This window comes from Chiloscyllium plagiosum, chromosome 30, assembly GCF_004010195.1.
Source record: "Chiloscyllium plagiosum isolate BGI_BamShark_2017 chromosome 30, ASM401019v2, whole genome shotgun sequence".
In the NCBI taxonomy this organism is placed as follows: domain Eukaryota; kingdom Metazoa; phylum Chordata; class Chondrichthyes; order Orectolobiformes; family Hemiscylliidae; genus Chiloscyllium; species Chiloscyllium plagiosum.
In genome coordinates, this window is record NC_057739.1 from 27904902 (window position 1) to 27923850 (window position 18949).

General features: G+C 38.3%; 1 protein-coding gene across 3 annotated transcripts in view; it reads right to left on the reverse strand.

The window, feature by feature from the left end:
• Nucleotides 1–18949, reverse strand: part of golga1 (golgin A1) — a 53875-nt gene that overhangs the window by 19848 nt on the left and 15078 nt on the right. For all 3 annotated transcript variants that reach the window (XM_043720178.1, XM_043720179.1, XM_043720176.1), the window contains 12 exons: nt 18770–18844; nt 18302–18399; nt 15896–15928; nt 15013–15141; nt 14476–14645; nt 13053–13164; nt 10888–11013; nt 10559–10654; nt 9453–9548; nt 9159–9311; nt 3561–3656; nt 1504–1593 (listed from right to left, as the gene is read on the reverse strand). In XM_043720178.1, the coding sequence (XP_043576113.1) occupies nt 1504–1593; nt 3561–3656; nt 9159–9311; nt 9453–9548; nt 10559–10654; nt 10888–11013; nt 13053–13164; nt 14476–14645; nt 15013–15141; nt 15896–15928; nt 18302–18399; nt 18770–18844 (1274 nt within the window). The remainder of the gene's footprint in view (nt 1–1503; nt 1594–3560; nt 3657–9158; nt 9312–9452; nt 9549–10558; nt 10655–10887; nt 11014–13052; nt 13165–14475; nt 14646–15012; nt 15142–15895; nt 15929–18301; nt 18400–18769; nt 18845–18949) is intronic.

Below are 18949 nucleotides of genomic sequence, written 5' to 3' on the forward strand. Positions count from 1 at the left end.
GGCTGGAGGAAGAGCGCCTCATCTTCCGCCTAGGAACCCTCCAACCACAAGGGATGAACTCAGATTTCTCCAGTTTCCTCATTTCCCCTTCCCCCACCTTGTCTCTGTCCCAACCCTTGAACTCAGCACCACCTTCCTAACCTGCAATCTTCTTCCTGACCTCTCCGCCCCCACACCCACTCCGGCCTATCACCCTCACCTTAACCTCCTTCCACCTATCGCATTTCCAATGCTCCTCCCCCAAGTCCCTCCTCCCTATCTTTTATCCTAGTCTGCTTGGCACACTTTCCTCATTCCCGAAGAAGGGCTCATGCCTGAAACGTCGATTCTCCTGCTCCTTGGATGCTGCCTGACCTGCTGCGCTTTTCCAGCAACACATTTTCATCTCCCAAAAATATTACCAGGTTATCTTGAATTTTGAGTGTTTCATTCAAATGAAACTGGTAAGCAGTGAAATACCAGTCACATACAAATTAAACCAAATGTGCAGCAATATATTATTTATTTTTCTTCATCTATAACTGACTAAACTTGTAATAGTGTGCCAATATAAAGTTAATATAGGACCTAAACAACAGTGATTTTTAAAAACACTTCTGTACTTGGACCATTTTAGTGACTGCATTTAGGAAAATTTAAAATCTTTGCAAGGATGGTGTTTGCCAGGATGTTAATAGAGCTGGAGGACTTCAATTATGAGCACAAGTTGGAAACGTTAGGACAACTCTCCTTTGATCAGAGAAGATTAAGACATGACCCAATTGAAGTTTTAAAGTCAGAAGTTTTGATAGAAGGGAGTAAAGAAGATACAATCTAAGCAATGTGAATCAATAGTCAGACATCACAGATTTAAAATAATTGGCAAACGATCTAAATGAGAGAATGACAGAAGTGTTTTCACTCAGATTTATTCGGAACCTGAAAGGTCTGACCGGGAAACATACTGGACGCTGAATGCATAAATAACTTTCAAAGAGATTTGGAGATGAGGAACTTTGGGTCCTGAATAAATAAAACAGAGATGAGTCTAAGCATGACTGAACTAGCACAGCAACAAAGGGCCAAATGGCTTCTTTGGTGCTATAAAGTTCTGTGATTTGTGACTGGATTAAAAAAGATGATTACCAAATAAAACAAAGATAAGTAACTTTTAAAAAAAAAATCACAAATAAATTGTGAAATAAAATTCAGAAAGTTCACAACTTCTTTTTGCAGAGCCTACAGTGTTGATATTTATATATTAAATTTGTTCCACCAGTTGCACAGATTCTTTAATTAGGCATCAGCATTTCGTGATTGCCACACTAGCAGATGAATACTTCTGCCACTAAAACAATCAAGCCTCAGAAAGTGCAGATTCCTAAATCTACAGCATCACTGATTCACTCTGGAAACTGAGCTTTGTCCTGATTGTCTTTAGAAATTAAGGAAAACTAGCTAGTATGACAATAAGAAAGAAATCCACAGATGTTTAATTACCATTTATCATTAATTGGAACAAACCTTATGCTGCAATTCTTCCCTCTGCTTCCTGGTCTCTTCTAATGCTTTGGCAATTTCAATGCTTATAGTTTCTCTGCTGTTTAATTCTTCCTGCATTCAAACATTTGATTTTTTTTTTTTAAGTATAATTACACAATTAAAACTTCACAATGATCAGATTTAAATTGCACATTAAATTAACAGTGCTTTAAATTATGGGGAGTAAATTAACTTAGCTATTATGTATGCAAGAGAAAGAGCAAGCTAATAACATTGCTGTGATTAATTGCAAGGTTAATGCAACTATTCAAGTTGTGGTGTGAGGAAGTGATGGATGTGAGGTACTCATATCGTGCACCAGTTTTAAACACTAGCAAAAATATTGTTTACTTAAATACTGTTGTATCTCTTTAGGCAGTTGGAACTTTGGATCAAAGAGAAGCACTCAAATCTGCTCAACTCACTTCATTGTTTAAATGTTTGATAGCCAATGAAATCAGCAGTGTTCAGCATCTCAGATAGTTTGAATACTTCCAATCAATATCAAAATACCACATGCTAATCCTACTTGATAAAAATGAATTTTTAGTTAAAAGGCTTGTTGATGACCTAAATTAGATATTTTGAGCTAATATCAAGCTAAGCTTCAGGATATGTGCTGGAATAGTGAAGTGTTGACAAGATAGTTATATTTAATATTAGTAAAAATATTCATTTTACAAAAAACAATTTTGATGCATGTTCATCATACTGGATATTTCCCAATTAGAGCTACATCTTTTTAGATTAGATTAGATTAGATTATAGTGTGGAAACAGGCCCTTCGGCCCAACAAGTCCACACCAACCCGCCGAAGCGCAACCCACCCATACCCCTACATTTACCCATTACCTAACACTACGGGCAATTTAGCATGGCCAATTCACCTGACCTGCACATCTTTGGATTGTGGGAGGAAACCGGAGCACCCGGAGGAAACCCACGCAGACACGGGGAGAATGTGCAAACTCCATACAGTCAGTCGCCTGAGGCGGGAATTGAACCCGGGTCTCAGGCGCTGTGAGGCAGCAGTGCTAACCACTGTGCCACCGTGCCGCCAACTACTGCAATCTAATATTGCAGTATGCTTATAAAATTATTTTGTGAATAAAATTATTGTGAAGTATTTGAAGAATGGTCACTAGATGCGAATCTTTAGCTCTACTTTCTGCGAGACCTGCTGAGACTTTTCAGCGATTCTGTTTTTGTTGTGAAATACTGCTGTTGTTTTCAAAATGACAGTTTAATTAATAATAAAAGATTTTTCAGGTTTCTTAATTTGATGCTTGCTTTCTGCACCAGATAGGATCACTATTCGTTGATAGCTTTAGTAAGTGCTTCACAACAACAGAATGTTGTTTTACAATGTATTCCAATTACATTCTTTCCACAGGCTACAAAGGTCAGCTATGCAAGCTTCTCATTTTCCCAGCTATAGAAACCATGTGGGAGAAGTCAAATAAAGGAGACACTAATTACAAACTATGCTTAATTTTTAGAAGAATATCATATGTTGAAATTACAAATCATGAAAAAGTATAAATATTTTTAATCGTTCTAACTAGAACAGTCTTAATTTTATGATTTTCGTACATTATAGAACCTTTTATACCTGTTAAGACTATTCAATAGACAGTAAAATGGAGTTTGAATCACGATTGTAATAGATTGCTAACTAGTTAATGTGCTCTTCAAACATCCAATTACTATATTCCTACAGATATTTAGCATAAGTTAATGTAATAGAAAAAAGTGTCATACAAAGTATCAATTCCATGTAGAAAGGAAGTAACAAGGAAGTTGATACAGCAATTAGCTTAGCAAATTTAAAAATAAAAATTATATTTTGAAATGGGGATGTTTTCGAAATGTTCCAGCAATTGGTCACCCAACATGATCATTAGGAGTTGTGAAACAAGTCTCTAATCTGCCTTCTCAGCCTGGAACAGTAGTGACATTATGTGGAATGAAAAAAATCATTAAAAATATTACTTTTAAAAAAACGATTCTGGATTGTAATTTTAGAAACTAGTACTAACCTTTGATTTTTCCAGTTCACACTCAACTTTCCTCAACGTGTTTTCTGTATCATTAAGCCTGTCACTTAGTTCTTCATTTTTCTTTTGGAATTGGCTCTATGCACAAGTAAACACAAATAGATGTATATGCATACTGATAATTGCAAATTATATCTTGTCATGTTCACCATGCTGGGGAACATAATACGTTCCTTTTCAATTAGTGTAAGAGCTTTGTTTTCCTGAGAGCAGAGGAGTTTGAGAGGGAACATGATGGAGATGACGGACATAGATAAGAGTAAACAAGAAGAAATATTTCCCCTTAATGGAGAAATAAATGAGCATGGGGGATAGATTTAAGGAAAGGGGTAGTAGGTTTAGAGGAGATGTGAGGAAAAATATTTTCACTTAGAGGATGGTGGGAATATAGAACTCACTGCCTATAAAGGTGGTACAGGCAGAAACTCTCAAATATTTGAGCCATGTATTTGAAATTAGATGCTTGTTTTTGACTAGTTCAGGCACAATGGGCTGAAGGGCACTTTTTCTGCGTTGTAGATCTTGATGACCCCTAATATACTTAGAAAATGCCTTTACATTTTCCTTAATGCTAACAGCCTGTGTTTCTTCATGTTCCCCCCTTTATTCTCCTAATTTCTTTCTCAATCAGCCTCCTGCACTTTCTAAAATTCTCTAGGGTTTCCACTGTTTTGAGCCTTTGGTATCTTTCATAAGCTTCATTATTTTTCCTTAATCAAGCTTGTGAACCTCTTGGCAACCAAGAGGTTGTGAACCTCTTGGCAACCAAGGTTCTTTACATTTATTGGTCCCACCCTTCAACTTTACCAGAACATGCTGACCATGCATTCTCACTATCATCATTTTTTAATGTCTCCCACCGCTCTAGTGTGGATTTTCCTGCAAGTAGATAATACTATTTCACTTGGGCAAGATCCTGTCTTATCTTACTAAAGTCGGCCTTCCTCTTTTCAGAACCTTCATTTCTCATCCATCTTTGTCCTTATCCATAATTACCTTAAATCTTACTAAATTATGGCCATTATCACAGAGATGCTCTTCCACTGCCGCATCTACTTCCTGTCTGCCTTCATTTCCTAAAATTAGCTCCAGCTTTGCTCCTCCTCTTGTAATACTTTCTATGCGCTGGCTTAAAAAGCTCTGCTTGACTTATTTTAAGTTTCTGCCCCTCTAAGCCTGAGCTAGTTTATTTTAGGGAAGTTGAAGTTCCCTACCATTATTATCCAATTTACCTATTCAGTTTGTCTTCCTATCTTTCGACTGTTTGGGGATCTACAGTACAACCCTATCAAAGTGATTGTTCCCTTTTTAAGTTCTACTCATATGGCCTCTGTAGTGATTTGAAATATGGCCAGGTGGATCTCATACCCTGGGAGATCCTTGATTGGGGTTGTGTCAGCCCTGGCTGACAGATCTAAACAGGAAATTCAAAAGGTCTCTTCAGGCCACAGCCCATATACAGCGCAAATGTAAATAAGGGGTGACTTGGTGATGGGAAACCGGTCTCTCTGCAGCTCTCTAAGTGGCAATAAGAGTGGGATTAATGACAGAGCCATGCAAAAGCACTTAGCTGAAGCCCAACTGGACTTCAAACAAGCATTACAACTAGTTTTGCCATTAGAAAATGTGGCAAGTGGAGCATGGGAACTACATGGCATCCCAATGGAAGTGGACACCCTCACCTTACCTGAGCTTACATAGAATAGAACATTACGGCCTTCGATGTTACACAGAGTTGTGAAACCAATCTGAAGCCTATCTAACCTATACTCTTCCTTTATCATTCATGTTCATCCAATGATTATTTAAATGCCTTTAAAGTTGGAAGTCTACTACTGTTGTAGACAGGGCAGTAACGCCCCTACTACTCTCTGATTAAAGAAACTACCTCTGATATCTGTTCAATATCTATCATCCCTCAATTTAAAGCTACGTCTCCTCGTGCTAGCCATCACTATCCGAGGAAAAAGACTCTCACTTTCCACTCTATCTAACCCTCCGATTATCTTGTATATTTCAACTAAGTCACTTCTCAATTTTCTTCTCTCTAACGAAAACAGCCTCAAGTTCCTCAGCCTTTCCTCATCAGATAACATCCTAGTAAAATAAGGAGAAAGCAAGGACTGCAGATGCTGGAGATCAGAGTCGAGAGTGTGTTGCTGGAAAAGCACAGCAGGTCAGGCAGCTTCCGAGGAGCAAGAGAATCAACGTTGCAGGCATCCCAATTCCTGATGAAGGGCTTATGCCCGAAATGTCTGCTCAGATGCTGCCTGTCCTGCTGTGCTTTTCTAGCACCACACTCTCGACAACATCCTAGTAAGCTGCCTCTGAACCCTTTCCAAAGCTTCCATACCCTTCCTATAACGCGGTGACCAGAATTGTATACAATATTCCAAGTGCGGCCACACCAGAGTTTTGTACAGCTGCAACATGACCTTGTGGCTCCGAAACTCAATTCCTCTACCAATAAAAGCTAACGCACCGTATATCTTCTTAACAACCTTATCAACCTGGGAGGCAGCTTTCAGGGATCTATGTAAAATGGACAACAAGATCTCTCTGCTCATCTACACTACTAAGAATCTTACCATTCGCCCAGTACTCTGTATTCCTGTTGCCCCTTCCAAAGTGAATTACCTCATTTTTCCGCATGAAACTCCATTTGCCACCTCTCAGCTCAAGTATACAGCTTATCTATGGCCCTCTGTAACCTGCAACATCCTTCGGCACTACCCACAACTCCACCAACCTTACCGTCATCTGCAAATTTACTAACTCATCCTTCTGCGCCCTCATCCAGGTCATTCATAAAAATGACAAACAACAGTGACCCCAAAACAGATCCTTGTGGTACACCACTGGTAACTGAACTCCAGGATGAACATTTCCCATCAATCACCACCCTGTCTTCTTTCAGCCAGCCAATTTCTGAACCAAACCACCAAATCACCCTCCATCTCATGCCTCTGTTTTCTGCAATAGCCTACCATGGGGAACCTTATCAAACGTCTTACTGAAATCCATATAAACTACATCAACCACTTTACTCTCATCCACTTTCTCAAAAGCTTGGGAAACATCACTTGAATGTAAGCAATTGCAGAGCATCACGCAGGGCATATTCCGAGCAGGGGAACCCTAGGTCAGCCCACAGCAAAACTGAGCCTTGGCCAAATGGCTATAAAGTTCTTCAAGATCCGAGTTGGCAAGCTATTGTAGTTACTGCTGGTATGTGGACTCGAGACAGCAATGGTGTCCTATGTGGCCTGACTTAAATAAGAGAACTCATAGGCCAGTATCCCGTTACCAAGACATCCTTTATTTACATGTGCAATCTACACGGGCTCATATCTGTTCGCCAGGGATGCCTGATTGGAACTGAAAATGTGTTGCTGGAAAAGCGCAGCAGGTCAGGCAGCATCCAGGGGACAGGAGAATCGACGTTTCGGGCATAAGCCCTTTTTCAGGAAGGGCATTCCTGAAGAAGGGCTTATGCCCGAAACATCGATTCTCCTGTCCCCTGGATGCTGCCTGACCTGCTGCGCTTTTCCAGCAACACATTTTCAGCTCTGATCTCTAGCATCTGCAGACCTCAATTTCTCCCCATGCCTGATTGGAAACAAAACAAACTGCTGGAAAAACTCAGCAGGTCTGGCGGCATCTGTACAGAGAACTCAGAGTTAATGTTTCGGAATGATGAGTGATCATTCCTCAGAAGGGTCCCCTGATCAACCCAGGTTAACAACCCCAATCAAGGATCTCAGTCATGACCGTGCTTCCACTCACTACAAACCTCCCCCACTATGTCTGGGGGTATAGGCCAGCTCTTTGTCTTGTAGCTTCTCCTGAGATATTTTCATCCCAAGTCTGGTTCCTCTGACTGACTCAGATGTGGACATGAGTGGCATGTACAGCGCCTGCAGTGTCTTGGGAGAGTTTCCTCCTTTTCTTCCAGTGGTAATGGAATTGAGGCTGCATTCATCTTGGATTCTGAAGGATTTCTAGACACTAGATGGAGGGGCAGAACCCATGTATTCTGAAACCTTTCTGGCTGTTCGGAGTGGCCAGGTATGTTTTGCTCCTGCACTGCGTTCAGCTTTCAGGTGATCCACATTTATTCAGGACCGCCTCACCCACTCAAACGTTTGAGTGTCATGGGACCTGACCTCGTGTTAACCTCACTTCATACCCATGCTGAGCCATTTCTGAGGTTCTGGCACCAAACTTCACCTCTTGAAGTAAACTGTCTCTCTTGCTTAGAAGACGCATGTGTCCAGCATTGGAATTCCTGCAGCCATTTCAGTCTCATTTGAGAAATCTTTTAACATACCATCCCTCCTTACTGCAGTAACTGACTTAATCAATATTACAACACAACCTCCTCTTTCACATTACGCCATCTCGTATAAAGTTTCTATACACCAGAATATTGAACTGTGCTCCTTTCAACCATGTCTTGGTGAAAGCAATGATATCACATATGCATGCATTAATCCACATCCATCAACTCATCTGCCTTACTTGCAAGCTTCTTTGCATTAAAATAAATGGCATCAGCTTTGCCACGCTCTCTCACAGCTTACCTTTCACTGCCACATAGACGGACATGGTTCTTCTATAACTGTCTGTGCATCACTGCCTACTGGGTCACATCCTTGCCAAATTAGTTTAAATTCCCACCAACTGCCTCAGCAAACCTTCCAATTATAGTTCGCGTACAACCCATCGGAATTGTATAAGCTCTCATCTTCCCCAGAAATTGACCCAGTGATCCAGGAAATCTAAATCCTTTTGTTCTGCATCTTTAGTGATGCATTCATCTGTTCGATTTTCCTATTCCTATACTTACTCTCACATGGCACTTGGAGTAATTCAGAATCTTTGAGATGCTGCTTCTTAACCTGCTACCTAACTCCCTAAATGTTTGCTACAGTACCTCATCCCTCTTTCTATCCATGTCTCGTTCCAATGTTAAACTTCCTCCTCCTTCATGTTGCCATGCAACATCCTTTATCCTGGCCTCAGGGAGGCAACACATTGGAATCATGTCTGTGTCTACAGAAATACCTGTGTGTACATCTCACTACTGAATCTCCTACAACCATTATTCTCCCTCACTATCTGCTCCCCCCTTGTGGAGCTGGGTTCTGGCTGCATGCCCAGCTTTTCACAAGCTGAATGGAGCTCAATCCAGTGAGTTTTCTGTTTGGTGGGGTCAATCATCACTGAACGTGCCCAACCCACATTTAGGAACAGGAGAACTAAATCTTGACCAGAGTGGAAGGCGATGGATTTCACTATTCTATTTATCTCTTTCCCCCAACCCAATTCCTGATTTCCTCCATTCTGGCAAGCTAGAAACAAGGATCGAATGGTACTGTCACTTCACCATGTGAAGGAAGACTGCCAGTAAGTAATGGTTGCATAACTCCAATTAATGGCCTCGAAGGATTAGAAGCAGGTATCTACATATTTAATCCTTTGAAATAGTAAACAAATGCCTCTGAATTAAAAACAGAAATAAACATAAAATTTAGATCTTCATTTTGAAAGAAATCATACTGGCAGTATATTACTTACTATCTTGTGTTGTGAAGCTGTTTTGTCAAATTCACGGGCAGTTTCAAGAGCAGCAATTTGTGCATCTACTCGGTTAGTCCTTTCTGCATGCTGATGTTTTAAAACAGCAATTTGATGCTGCAATCTATTGTTTTCAGCATCACTTTCTTCTTGCTATGAAAAAGTAATTCTCATCGTCAAAATCTCAATTAGACTTACTACAAATACAATTACCGAGATGAAATCCGAAGCTTTTCTTTTAAAAAGTTGATTTTATTTTTGGGATTCATAATGAATTCATTTAAATTTTCTTACCAGCTTTTTTAATTGAACTTCTTTTTCATTCGTATCACTTTCATTCTGCACTAGCTTTTCCTTGGTCAAATTTAATTGTGCTTCCAACTCATTGATCTGCAAAGTAAGCAGAATATTAGAACCAGGTGGAACAGTAGCTGATTTTCTTTGAGAATTCCAACATCAAGGAAAGACCAAATCAATGAGAATAGTTACAATTCATTCATTCAGGTGTTATGTGTTTTCTCAATCAGCCATGAGAGAATAAAAAAAGATTTTCAGGCCACGTTAAAACTTAAAGGAATTCCACAAATTATTGGCAAGTGGCCAAGTAATTGGACTACAGTCATATGTTGGCAATAACTTAGGTAATACCTTTACTTCTGAGCCAGGAAACCTGGGTTCAAGTCCCACCTGCTCCAGAGGTGTGTAATAACATCTCTAAACAGGTTGATTAGAAATATCTAGGCACCTGACTAACATTCCTGCTTTTCAAAGCTTGAGCCTTGTCATCTTTTTGCTTCATCAAAATCTGGACTCCTACAACCTTATCATTTACTTTGGCTAGCTAAAACAAATCAGCAAAATAAAGTTAAAAAGGCAAAAATGTGAACATATTCTAAAACATGGCATGTCAGCCAACCTGACACAGACGTCAAATCAATCTTTCCATTCTCAAAAATCATGTTTTTGCATGTGTTCTACATACAAGTCTGCCCCACTTTTCAGTCATGAGATGCTATTTTCATCTCAGTCATCAGCTTCAATTTTTCACACCATAAATGCATGCTTCATTTATTACTTTATAACTGGGTGCAACGAATCAAACACAGACATAAGCTGTGTTAGGAAGATGCGCAAGAATTTAACACAAGCTAATGCTTTGTGTTGGATGTCAATAACATTTTAAAATGCAAAACACTCACACCAATGCCAGTGATTCGCTTTTATACTTGATATACAGTTAAACAGAAAAGAGAGAACAAAAGATTTTCATGCCAGGTTAAAAGGTTCTGGAAGTAATCTGAGGTCAACTTACATGTAGACACGGTCAGTATTTGGTTGAATGAATTGTTGAAATTAATTACTTTATATAATTAAACATTCCACCTGTGGAAAGCACATACCTGTGTTTTGAGAGTACTAACAGTCACAGTGTAGCTAGTCTTAGTTTCCAAGAACTGATGCTTTGTTTCTTCCAGTTGCCGTTCCAGACAGGATTTCTGCACAACACAATAACTTGTTAGCAACATAATTATGATTTAAATTCAACTTTAATAATATGACATATATTCAATAAAGACAGAGTAAAATGATTCACGCTATGAGAGAAAAATGCTGTAGTACTCACATGCATAATAATTTGTTTCAAGAGATAATCAAACAACAGAAAACCTCTAAAAAAAACATTTATTGTGTGGCATAATATAGGAATTTTTCATTCTGTTAATAATACCTCTTCAAGCAGCTCCTGAATATGTTCATCCTCTGAATAATTTCCCTCTAACCGTTTTTCTAGGGAAAATAATTTTGCTTGCAGATGCTCTATAAACTTTCCCTTCTCTTCTGTCATTGCAGATGCCTATTTCAAAAGAAAACATGGATACAGTGAGAAATCAAGGCAACTAATGACAGCTTACAATAACTAAAAATGCGAACTCGCTAACATGTGAGAATCACAATAAGCTGCAAGGTCCACTATATCTAAAAGCAATGAGAATGATAAAACTTGTTTACCACAGACAGGTAGTAGTCATCATGTAATTAACTGATGCATCACAAAGCATTTCTGGAGTTCAATATGATCCATCTCTAGCATTAAATGTTTTGATTTGTTTTCACAGTATTTTAACAATATGGTTTATACTAACTGCAGCACAATATTTACTTCCTGAGGTGGCCCATGTAAATAATTTTCTAGAGGATTATAATACATACTTGTTTGATGGACTGAACTATGAAAATTAAGTAAAACTTGTAGTAACAACATGTTTTTTCATTATAACTGTTATGACCCCAGCTGATGATAATACTGGACAAGTCAGATCTCAAAGTGAAAACTGACTTGGTAGATCATGTTTTACTTTTAAGGTTTGGTCCCTGTAATTGTCAGTTACTGAGTTTATTCAGACTAGGTTGCCAAAGTTCTTTAAATAGAGAAGTACAAGTTTATTACATAAAGGCAAAAAAAAGCAAAATATGCACACCTAAGACAATTGAGAAAGATCTCAACAAACAGCAAATAGATTCAATCCTTTTCCCAGCAACATTCTATGTGGTCACTCGGTCCCAATGAAGTATCCTATCTTCACTTTAATTATTTTTTCAAATGACTCTTTCCAGTCCTCCTTAAGCTGTTTCAGCAATGCAACATTTCTATTCAATTCTGATGGCTAGGAGACCACTTTCTACCTCTAAATGCCCAGTAACCTCTTTCCAATTTTGACAACTTGAGGCTTTTTCCTAATTCTCACAGCTTGGAGACTTCTATAAATTAAAGAGAACCCCCCTTCTACTGGGTTGACTTTTCTTCTGAGTTTAAACTACTAGTGGCCTCTGAAACTGTTCCTGTATCATAAAAACTCAAATTAGTAAACATTCAGCAACTAACTAAGTGAAGAATGCACCTAACTTAAATCACGTGCTTTCTTAGGAAAGCCATCTTTAGTTCACTGCTCAAAATTACTATCTGATCTTTACAAAAAGAAAATTATAACACACAAAATTCACAGAACTGAAAACCAAAATCCACTTTTCCCTGATTTTCAAACCTAAAATCTCAAATAATAATAAACTACAAACCTACATTACATTACCAAAGGCAAAGTCATTGGTCATAGCATTTAAACACGCTAAATTATAACTTTGCACTTTTCATGGTTCTAGTTATGAAGAAATAAACAGATTCACAAATCCAGATGGGAGCAAATTTCAACATGAATTTTCTTCAAATTAAAATGTCTATCAGGCTGAACAAAGAAGTGGATTACCAACACGATGATGTTGTCACTTTAACAAGGTTGTTTTGTCCTTTGGTTTTCCAAGGGGTTGGAAAGGCAGAGGTGCCAAAATGTCTGGAAATGTCTACTTTAACAATGGCAGGGGAGTGGCCAGTTCTCACAGTTCAGGGTTTTTTTCTAGCTTGGTTTAGTTATAGCAGAGAAGCTGCTGGTAGCTGTCGCAGAAGCTGTTACAGTGCAAAACGCTTCCATGCTTCAGCAGATGATCCTGGCTGACTTTCCTCTCTGAAATCGCTCCTGCTTGTAAGAACCTGTGTTTGAATTTACCTTTTGCTAAAGGGTATGTTTATGGGATATTGCAGGAATTGAAGAATACCTCCTTAGTTAAGTTGTTGTTTTGAATCAATTAAGTTTTTGAATAATTAAGTTATTCTAAATTCCATTTGCTTTCGTACGTGTTTCAACTGCAGCATTTAAATAAATTGTTTTGCTTAAAACTGAATGGTTTGACCAGCTGCATCATACCTAGAATATCCACTGCACATCTTCCCTTAAAATAAGAAAAGGTCATGGTCTAGGCTCCCTTCTTAGAATATATTGATGGATTCTAGCCTGGTCCATAACACCAATGATTACTGAATGAAACTCTAAACATTTGTACCTTCTGTAAATCAGCTGACAGTCTCTGAATCACATCCTGTAATTCCTGTGTTCTGCATTCTAACTCTGTTATTTTCCCTTCTGCAGTTCCTTTTGTAGTCTCAAATTCTTCTCTGCACATTAAACAAAATTTAACAGGATTTAAAAGAAAACAACACAGCAAAGATAATCTGTTAGCAATTCTGACAATTATTTTGCAACATTGTTTGGCATCAGGGAGGAAGAACAGAAAAATTCCTCAAATACTAGGAAACCAAGGTACAGGTGAGAATGAGAAATTGAAGACATTAGTACTAATAAAGAGCTCATCATTAAAAAGTTAATTGGATTAAAATTTGATAAATCCCCTGGCCCAGATGATCCATAGCCCAGAGTGTTGAGGGAGAAGGTTGTGGAGATAATGGGTGGTGAATATCTTTCAAACTTCTACAGATTCTGGAAAGGTTCCTATAAGACTGGAAGGTAGCAAATCTAACCAGACTACTTGAAAAGGAAAGGAGAGAGAAAATGGAGAACAACTTATCTCTTAGTTTCATGTCAGTAGTTAGCAAAGTGTTACAATCTTTATAAAAGATATGCTAATTGGGCACAAATAACAGAAGTTCAACAGATTTATCCTTGGGATGGCAGGATGGTATTAAGAGCAGACATTGAGGAAACTGAGCCTGTATTTTTCTAGAGTTTTGAACAACGAGAGGTGATCTCATTGAAACTTCAAATTCTTACAGGACAAATGTAAACAGGATGCTCACTTTGGCAAGATTGACAGCCAGTCTCAGAGTAAGGGTAAGTTATTTAAGACCAAGATGAGGAAGACTTCCTCCACTCAGACTTGGTGGATTTCTAAAATTCTCTACCCTAAAGGACCGTGAAAGCATTGACATGTTCAAGACAGAAATTGATAGATTTCTGAAGACATTGACGAGATCAAATGATATGTTGATGGTATGGGAAAGTGACAGAGGTAAATGATCAGCCATGAACTAAGTGAATGGCAGAGCAGAGTTGATGGAGTGAACGGCTAATTTCTGCTCCCACGTTCACACAGCATAGCAGTTATAAAATTATCACTTTACTTGCAATAAAAGAAACTACAAACATGAATATATTACAATGTACATGTACTTTTCAGCTGAATGTCCACATTTCCTACACTGAACTTTGTTGGTACAACAAAACTAAAATTTTCAAGGCATAATCCAAGCTCACAATACTGAGAAGTGTTGCATTCAGGCATTTTTTAAAAATCTGTAATTCCTGTATCCATCTCTAAACCAAAAGGGCGGTAAATGATTCCATGGCAATGAATAGAACCATTGCATGGCTAGAAATATCTGTTAATTTTGAATTAACACAAAATTGTAAAGATCATGGGGAAAAAAATGATTCAGAACTCTGACATTTTTTTCTAAACATTTTTTTACCTTTCTTTGCTAATATCTGCATTTAGTGCCTGCAGCTGCTCCAGCATTTCGTCTTGATTTAGGAATTTCTTATTGGAGAGCTTCAGCTCTTCTTTGGTTTGATTGAGTTCTATTTTCTGCTCTTCAAGTTCCTTTTCAATATTGCACAACAGTTCTTCTTTCCTCAAGAGCTGTCAAGCAAATAAAAGAATGATTCTTTATTGATCAGTTTTAGATCAGAATTAAAATGTTTTAACATAGGTTTAAGTTTAAATATGACACCTTTAATCCTAACAACCCAAGTAATTTAAGTGCAAACAAAACTAAGTTACAGGGCAACAAGAAATTGCTTGCCAGTGGCCCAAGGGTTACATCACTAACCTCATAAATAAGGGTTCTGAGCAATGTAACATTATATCAGATACATTAGGTGATTAAAAATTAACTCATTCCAAATTCCGTCAGAGGAAAATTTATCTTCGCTAGAAACTATACAAAGCAATGAGGCTTTCTAAATGATGGAAGATTGTGAGAATACTCATGTTCTGTTTCTTATACCATATGTTTGACTTTGGCAAGTTCTTGCTGCTGAAATCCATCCAGTTCATCCTGTTCATCTCGTTTCTGGAACAGATTTAAACTGTGATCCTTCATTTGCTTCAGCTGATTCTCAAGCATTGCGTTCTCCTACACAAGTTAATAAAAGAGAAAGAAAAGGCTATTAAAATCTATAATTTCAAAAATCAATGCCATTAAGCAATTCTGAAAACCATTTTGTGTGTGCATGGATGCACTCTCTCACTAGAGGGAGATGACTGGTAGTGGTTTATCTGAGGGTCACCATATCTCAGATGAAGGAAGAGCTTGAGAAGGTTGGACCTTCATGATAACCTCAGCTAGTGCACAAAGTACCACCCTGGTAGTCACATACATAATAACGGTGATAATAAAAAGGTTGGTAATAGTTGACTACCTTAATGACGCATTATAGTAGCTATGAGGAAAGCAAGCAAACATAATACAGTTCCTTGTAGACAAGGTGAGCAAGAAACAAGTGGAATTCTTTCCTGCTAGCATTGATGAAGGGAGAAGATACTGTTACATGGGTGGAATCTAGGAGTCTTTCAACCAAACAGTGTTCTGTCACTTGGAGCTGCAATGCTTTGTCATGTCATCAGTTGCACCTCATCCAATATGATCAAACAAATTAACCATCATTTAGCTAACCACTGTTTGAAGGATCTCATTGCATACAAAATGGGTGTCAGAAAATCACAAATGACTTAATACCATTCTGGATGATTACTTCCAGCACATAGGACATCTGGTCTGGATTGTACAATCAGAAAATCAAAAGCTTAAATACCATATTTCTTAATTCTCTTTAGCCAGTGAATAGTATAATAATAGACAATACTTAAAAGCTATGAAAATGCAATACCTTTTCAAGAATGGAAACTTTCAGCATCCAGTCCTGAAAATAAAAATGACAATTAATTTTCTTTCAAAACTAGAATTGCAGAAACATTTTCAAAAAGGTACAGATGCAAAATATAATGCACATAAATTAACACAGCATTTATGGAGTCCATAAAGCACATCTTTTGGTTGATTCATTTAGACTCTGTTGTACAGCATGGAAACAGACCAACATGTCTGGGCCAAGCAGATATCCTAAATTAATCTAGTACCATTTGCCAGCATTTGGTTCATATCCCTTCTAAACCCTTCCTATTCAAGTACCCATCAAGATGCCTTTTAAATGTTGTAACTGTACCACCACTTCCTCTGGCAGCTCATTCCATACGTGCACCAACCTGTGTGTGAAATATTGCCCCTTAGGTTCCTTTTATACCTTTCCCCTCTCACTTTAAAACTATGTCCTCTAGTTTTGGATTTCCCTACCCTGGGGAAAACACCTTGACTATTCATCTTATTCCTTCATGATTTTATAAATCTCTATAAGATCGCCCCTCAACCTTCAACACTCTGGGGAAAATAGCCCCAGCCGATTCAGTCTTCCTCTATAGCTCAAACCCTCCAACGCTTGATGAAAGAGCAGCCCTCCAAAAGCTAGTGCTCCCAATTAAACCTTATGGACTATAATCTGTTGTTGTGTGACTTTTAACTTTGTACACCCAGGTCCAACACTGGCATCTCCAAATCAGTCCAACCCCAGCAACATCCTCGTAAATCATTTTGGCATCCTGTTGAGCTTAACAACATCTTTCCTACAAGAGGGTGAACAGAACTAAATGCAGTATTCCAAAAGTGGTGTAACCAATGTCCTGTACAGCCCCAACATGACAACCCAACCCAAAACAATGCACTGACCAATAAAGGCAAATGTAGCAAAGTCCTCCTTCACCACCCTGTCTACCAGTGACTCCACATCAAGGAACTGTGAACCTGCACCCCAAAGTCTCTTTGGTCAGCAACACACCACAGTGTATAAGTCTTTAAGCCTTGCTCTGATTTGCAACATCTCATATTTATCTAAATTAAACTCCATCTGCCACTCCTCAGCCCATCGACCCATCTGATCAAGGTCCCTTTGTACTCTGAGCTAACCTTCTTCACTGTCCACTACACTACCAATTTTGGTATCATCTGTAAACTTACTAATCACTCCTCCTATATTCACATCCAAATCAGTTATATAAATGACAAAAAGCAGTGGATCTGCACTGACATGTGGCACACCACTGATCACAGGCCTCCAGTCTGAAAAACAACCCTCCACCAACACCCTCTGTCTGCTGCCTTCTACCCAATTTTGTATCCAAATGGCTAGTCCTTCCTGGATTCCATGTAATATAATCTTGGTAAACAGTCTACCATGCAGAACCTTATTGAACGCCTTGCTGAAGTCCAAACAGACAACAGCCTTGTTGATTTTTTAAGGGCCCTATTCTCTCTCTAGTTACTCTTTTACCCTTAATGTATTTGTAGAATCTCTTCTGGTTCTCCTTAACCCTGTCTGTTGACCTCCTGAGTTTCCGTTCAAGTATACTCCTACTGCCCTTATACTCCTCGAGGGATTCACTCAATCCCAGCTATCTATACCTGCCATATACCTACTTCTGTTTTTTGACCAGAGCCTCAATCTCTCTAGTCATCCAAATTCCCTACACACTAATAGGAACACCGTGCTTCTGGACTCTCACTATCTCATTTTTGAAGGCCTCCACGTTCCAACTGCCCCTTTACTTGTAAATTTGACATACATTAAGTTGTCAGACAGGGATGATGGTACAGAACGCTGTGTTCTGAAACTCAGGCTTATGCCTGAAACGACAACTCTCCTGGTCTTCGGATGCTGCCTAACATGCTGTGCCTTTCCTGCACCACACTTTTCGACTCTGACTCTCCAGCATCTGCTGTCCTCACTTTCTCTTACTTCTAAGACTATTAACTAGTAAGGTCCAAATAGGTTTAAACAGCTAAAATAAATGAGTTTTTTCATGGAGGCATGGGAAACAAAACAAGTTTAGAATGCATGTTAAACAGTGCTTTTCCTCTTTCTTACTGCAAAGCTCAGAGCAATGATCTGCAGAATGTGGTGTTCTCGGAAGAGATTACAACGATACATTTTTAAAAATATTTTGCGGCTCTTTAGGAATTTGCAAGGAGTTCTAGAATGACTTTGAAACCTGCAGTAATCATACATATAATGTTGCATGGCTACTTCAATCCAAAACATTCAAATCTGGTATAGTATTATGTTATGAAACTAGGAAGGGCTGGAGAAACTGGCAGCATGTGTCGAGAGAAAAATAGAGCTAACGCTTCGAGTCCAGTGAACCTGCATCAGAACTATTATAGTCTGCAACTTCATTCAGGTTACCTGATCCTTCTTTTCCAAGGCTTGTGCCATTCCTTCTGCCATTTTTGCTCTGTTGGCTTGATATGCCTCATTCTGTTCTTGAAGTTTTCTCATTGAGGCTGATTAAAATTTGGAATAAAAATATTACATACTATTATCTTATGGTAAATGAAATTTCACTAACCATCTAATTGTATTGTCCTGTCAAGTGAACTTTTAAAAACTGACACTAGGTACTATTTTCTTCTAAAATTAATAACATTGGTTCTTTTTTTTAAAAAAACACTTTTGGAAATGTTCTTCCATAATTTTTAATAATGGAATCATATCGTTGTCTATGTTTGCTACTGGTGTCTTCAAAGACAAAGTAATTCAGTAAAATTTTTGACTTTAATTATTTATGTTATTAATGAAAGAAATAGATTACCATCCCAAAAACTCAATGAATTCAATCTCTCAATAAGAAACAATAAAAATCAAAATACGTACAATCCTGATGTTTTTCTAATGCAATCTCAAGCTTCTCTTTTGTCTTCTGCAAATTTCGCAGCTGCTCAGCATAATCTTGTGTTAGGGGAGAGGGGACGCAGGTCAGGAGTTCAAAACAGGCAAAAAGAAAACAAAACAGAGGAATAATCATGAGTGAAGGAAGTAAATGATTTTCCCTGA